This window comes from Cebidichthys violaceus, unplaced genomic scaffold, assembly GCF_023349555.1.
Source record: "Cebidichthys violaceus isolate CVI_PGR_0920_01 unplaced genomic scaffold, fCebVio1.0.p SCAF_97, whole genome shotgun sequence".
Taxonomy (NCBI): Eukaryota; Metazoa; Chordata; class Actinopteri; order Perciformes; family Stichaeidae; genus Cebidichthys; species Cebidichthys violaceus.
This window is the reverse complement of record NW_027176983.1, coordinates 301,895-307,682: the sequence shown is the minus strand read 5'-3', so window position 1 is coordinate 307,682 and position 5,788 is coordinate 301,895. Positions and strand designations below refer to the sequence as shown.

Genomic DNA, 5,788 nt, shown 5'->3' with positions numbered 1-5,788 from the left:
GCTGCTGTTCGGCATCTCTTTGTGACTATTTTGAGTATCTTTGTAGTTATTTTTTTTCTTTTTGTGGTTATTTTATTTCTCTTTGTAGTCATTGTGTGTCTCTTAGTCATTCGTTGTTTCTTTGTGTCTTTGTGTAGTAATTTCATGCCTCTTTGAGTATATTTTGTGTCTCTTTGTAGTTATTTTGATGTAATGCGTAAAAAAAAAGAAGAAAGAATCGAAACTACGGGACGATCAAAAGATCTCAAGGACACTTCTGTGTTTTCAATGAGGTCACATCTGTAATAGGCTAATGTAGCTCTCACCTTCACAGTTTATAGGAGCAGCCTTGAGGGAAACGGGCATAGCCGGAGCCGGGGCGAGCTGTTGGGGCTTCGGGGAGGCCTGTGTGGGCCGCCGGTAGAAAGGGTGCCCTTCATTCCTAGACAGCGTGCCCTTTTTAAAATACAATCATAGATAGAGAGTGAGTGGCAGCCTCAGCGGTCCTCCGTCCCCACAGAGCGCTGCAGGAATCAGTCCTACGGATCAGGAGTGAGTCGGCAAGTTTTTTTTTGCTCTTCCGGGTTCCTTCTTCTCAAAGTCAATGTGGTTTTCGTTTACAGCTACAAAATTAAAAGAAAGAACGAGATACTTATGCAGACTCACACACACACACACACAATAGGCTACAACACTTCAGGACACGAGTTGTTGTGTCGTTGGTATGAGTGGAGTTTGTAGAGAAAACCAAATGACCTACGTTGTATTAAAGTGTCTGTGAGGAACTTTTATCTGGTTCTGAACCAGTCTCAGTGTAGTCCTGGTCCTCTATCAGACCTCCATCAGTACAGAGACCATCAGAGAGAAGATGGTCTGTTTCTATAGAGTTATTCTTGATGATGTCATCGGAGCCACCGGGTCAGATTCTGGTGAAACCAGATGAACTCATGCAGGTTCACCAGAACCTCCTTCAGCTCAGACTCCAGCAGAGACCTGGTCCACCGTGGACAGACCCAGATCCTCCAGCAGAGACCTGGTCCACCGTGGACAAGACCCAGATCCGGCTTCACCTGCAGCCTTGGACCTGCAGTCGGAGCTCTGGAGGGAGGAGGAGAGCTCAGCTCCCGGCAGCAGCAGCGTCTCCTCCTCCTCCTCCAGGAGCAGAGTTTCTCCTCTTTGCTGGAGACCCAGGACGTATTGCTGGACCCGCTGGAGGGAAGGGAGGCACGGGAGAACCAGAACCAGGACTGTCAGACCCTGCTGCAGTAGAATGAGAGGTTTTCTAAAGGGACTCTGGTGCTCAGAGACACTACAGCTTTAGTCCACAGGGACCAACAGAACCAACACAGGATAAAAGTTCCTTGTATGTGAAAGTAGTTTCAAGGAGACAGGGTTAACTTGATTCAGTTGCATCACATTCATTTGTATTCAATGTGGTAACAAACATCCAGTGGCTTTACTGCAGTTACTTTAAACAATGGTAGTTGTTTTTATTCTCCTGCTTCACAGACTTGGCCAATTGTGATCCATGCAATGATTATGAAGTGTCAGAAATAAACAAAAATTATATTTTGGTATTGGACTGGAACCCAACATCTGCTTTTAGTGAAAAGTGGGCAAATTAATAGAAAAGTATTATTTTCTTTATTATTGTAACTTTGCTTCGAGACATTTTTTAAATCATGCAAATGCGTATGAATTATTATTCTTTTATTAAAGTGTGTTTAGCACAACACTCAGTGTCCTAATTCACTTCAAATAAACTGGTTTCCACCGCTTAGCTTCACATTTTATCATCTTACAGGAAACAATTTAACGTGGATCGTGTCACTGCAGCTTGACTTCATTTGGAACAGGCAGGCCCTTCACTGCAGCCACGGCGTTTTCCACCATCTTCTCCACGATCCGTCTCGCCGTGTCGTAGGTATTGATCCCGATGTGGGGGGTGATCAGCGCGTTAGGCAGGCCGAGGAGCGGGTGATCCCTGCGCAAGATGGAGGGATGTTAGGAGTGAGCAGCGAGAGTCTTATGTTACGTAGTGCATGATTCTGGTTCTTTTTGAGAGACCTTGGTAAAGGTTCAGGATGAGTCACGTCTAACGCCGCTGCACGGATTCTCCCCGACTGGAGAGCTTCAACTAACGCATCCTGGTCCACCACTTGACCTGAGGCATCAAAAGAGCATTATTCATTGTTATTAGTATTAACTTAATAATCGAACGCGATCAATGCAGTTTAGAAAACCCACTGTTCCCACCTCGGCTGATGTTCACCAGCGTTGCCGTGGGCTTCATGAGCGACAGCTCTCTGCGGCCGATGAGGCCCGTCGTGTCCGAGGTCAGTTTGACGACGATCGCGACGAAGTCGGACCTCCTCAGCAGGTCATCCAGGCTCCGGCAGTAAGCGGCTCCGACTGCCTGCTCGTCGTCCGCACTCCTGCGTGGAATAATGAATGAGTGATTGCCCTCCAGAGTGCAATCAACACGGTTAATGAGAGTGCATCCATTTTTTTTTTTTTTTTCAAGGGAGGTTGGTTTTTAATAAAGAATGGATGCAATCAGCTTCTTTTTTTTTCTTTTTTTTCCTCCTTTTCAGAAGCAAACAAACATGGCTACGGTTAATTGTGTTTCCATTAACCCTGTAGGAGAATGGCTACACTGTTAACCGTGTTGTAAATGTTTGATCTCCTGCACATTCCCGTGTGGGCGAGAAATAATTGGTTATGACTCCAAAAACAAAAATTCCCTAAAATACATTTGTACTAACACAACCATGCTGGGGTTGTTTATTGTACCTTCTGGTCCTGTTGTGATACAGGATCTTCATTTCAAATCCTTTGCTCCTTTGGGCGATTTTGTAACCGATCTCTCCCATTCCAACGATCCCCAACGTGGACCCTGTGACCTCAACTCCCATGAAGCTTTGCGGTATGTGGATGGTGTTTGGGTCAACAGCTATTCGATGACCTGTGACGTGAACAATTTTGATTACATTTAAATGTAATTACTTCACAACTTTACTACAAATTGTAATGAATTTACTCACTGTATTACAGATTCCCATTGTGTCTAACGAACGACTTGTGACGGACAAAAGAATATACTGAACAAACCATCAAGGTTGGGTTTAAAAGAACTCCGTAAACAACGTAATTACCGAAAAGCCTCTTACATCACTAATGCAACTTCAAAACAGCTGAAGACTGTTTTTAATGTCCTGTTTGTTTGAGACAATAAACAGAAGCCCTGATATAAACACACCCACTGACAAGCTGGACTATTTCTTTGGACATATGGCGAGTTGTAAACCGGAGCACACAAAGACAAAGAGCTGTAGGTCTTAAGTTTATGAAACCGCATGAATGTAAACCTCCGATCTCACCGTCCAGGATCTTGCGAGCCGATGCCAGGAGCAGACCCATGGCGAGATCCGCACTGGCGTCGCTGACCACGCCGGGCGTGTTGGCCACCTTCACCCCGAGACCGTTGATGAACGGCACGTCCAGGTGGTCGACGCCCACCCCTCCGCTGGCGACCACTTTGAGGGAGGGGAGCAATCTGAGCAGCGAAGGCTCGGCGGCGGGGAAGTACTTCCAAATGAACAGGGCCTGGATTTTGGGGCCGTGGAGCGCTGGGTTGCGTAGAAGCTCGCTGTAGCCGACGAGTTGGAAGTGTCGTTTCACTATGTCCGCCAGCTCTTCGAGGTAACCGTGGTCGCCCCCCAACTCTGAGACCAATGCCCACGGCTTTTCCTCCTCCATCACCCGGTGTGAAGACTCTGAAGAAAAATATCTTCAATATCACGAAGAAGAGACTCACCTTTTTTAATCCAAGCTCGAGTTTCAACCCCTTTCAGTTTCCTCAGACTGATCAGGCAGAAGTCGAGTGCTTGGTAGTTTTCTTCAGTAACCTTTGACCGGCGTTGTGTTGGAGAAGTTGGAGATTAAACGTAGTCAACTAATGTGAAAACCACACCGAGGGCCACCTTCAGCCTGCGGCATAAAGAGGTGGCGGGGGGAGGAATGTTGTGCTTGGTTTGTTATTCACAAAAATAATATCTGACAGTGCGTTAAAGCTTGACAAGCTTCGTGCTCTAACCTCTCCAACTAACTACATTGAGGTTGAAAGCTGCTTCACAGATAAACTTGTCTTCGCCATTAACTTTTGCAATTGTTCATTTGTTGGTATTACACATACATGGTCCCGGGCCTTTTGGGGTGTTTCCATAGCAGGTATAGTTTCAGAGATTATGCCTCTTTTGGATCTTTACTATCCTGTGTATCGTTTAGCTCACCTGGTTTCGTCCAAAGCTAAGAAATGTCCTTCGTTTTGTGTCTTATTTTTTTTTCGGAAAAATGTATTACACAAAAAATACGAGTGAAGGGAGGTGGAGAGAGAGTCCGTTACCACACCTGTATCCAACTATAAAGCAGGGAATCAGTCTGTGGCCTTCACATGTTTTCCAGAACTGATCATCCAATCTACTTCACACTTGGTATGTCGAATTTGTACTGATAACACAGCTCAATGCCTGCAGTTGTGCAGCGCAAACTATTTATTTTAACTTCCTTGCAGGACGTCCGGGGAGCCGACCAGTCGGCCCGGTCCGAGGAAGGCTCTCCCTCCGAATGGAAAGCGATTTATAAAGCACTTTATAAAGCATTTACACAATATTATCATATTTGTATTATTAGCTGAAATCAATGTTTCATTATTTATTTTTTTAAATATCATGGTTATTGTCAATACCAGTATATCGCAACACCATTAATTGAATGTGTCTTTGTATTCAGGTGCGTACTGGATATGCCTCAGTACTTCATCAACTGATTTCAATAAAAGGCATTCATGGTTCCCAGAGGATGCGTCTCACAGACCCTTTTCTGCTCACGTGTTTGGTTTGACATTGGTAACTACCGGATGGATCGCCGTGGCGTTTTGGCCCTTCCTCGTTGGCTGTACCGCCTTCAAACGAGGGAGGCGGGGGAACGCTCAGCTGCGGGGAGGCAGCTGCACATGAACATGGCCTGGATTTTAGGGCAGCTGGGGGGGGGGCGGTTTGAAAGAACTCTCTGCTTACAGAGAATTTAAAGTGTTCAACGCGTCTGGTTGGTCCTTTTTTTTTTCTCCGTCACCTTGAGGCATGAGACACAATGATTAGACATCAGAAACACTCAAACACAGTGTTTGTTAATGGAATTCGCAAAACATTAAAGTTCATCTTAAAGCTGTTCGATTGGCTTTCATGACACAATTGTGATGTGCACCGGTGGATATGTTCATCTTAGCTGTAAAGCAGCTGCACCTCGCATGTTGTTGGATGTTTAGAACTGTGTGCGCATTCCTGTGTTGTGTTTGATTGTGGGTGGCAGGTGTGGAGGGATAATACAGCACAGTGTTACACAGTGTTGCATCATGTAGAGTCACAATAAGGACCTTTTCTTTCTTTTTTTTACACCAGTTTCCAAAATGCTTTAGTCAGTCAAATCTCCTCTCATTGATCAAACAGACATTAATGAACTATTCTAAAGAACACCAATGAGATATTTTAAAGCTGCATATGAATAATGATAAAATTCACTAAGAATGTATGATCTTGCAAACAGTGTGAATGGAGCTTTTTAACAGCTGGAAGAAGGGCTTCAGCACCCCCTACTGTCAGGGGGCTGCAACTGCAAGACAAGAAACGTAAATTAAACAAAACCATTGTAGCCTATATCTGTCGAGTATTGTCACCTTCATGTTCAAAGTGTCAATTAGCAACATGCAGTTGTGGAAGCGTGAGACGATCATAGAGACTCAAGGACGAAG

General features: G+C 45.0%; 1 protein-coding gene across 1 annotated transcript; it reads right to left on the bottom strand.

Moving 5' to 3' along the window:
• Positions 1-1,646: 1,646 nt before the first annotated feature.
• LOC137868098 (probable 2-ketogluconate reductase) lies at positions 1,647-3,738 on the bottom strand. Its single transcript, XM_068704623.1, has 5 exons — positions 3,360-3,738; positions 2,773-2,944; positions 2,236-2,414; positions 2,047-2,143; positions 1,647-1,963 (listed from the first exon to the last, which is right to left on the bottom strand). Exons 1-5 carry the CDS (start codon positions 3,736-3,738, stop codon positions 1,807-1,809), a joined length of 984 nt encoding a protein of 327 aa, XP_068560724.1. The 3' UTR covers positions 1,647-1,806.
• Positions 3,739-5,788: the final 2,050 nt, after the last annotated feature.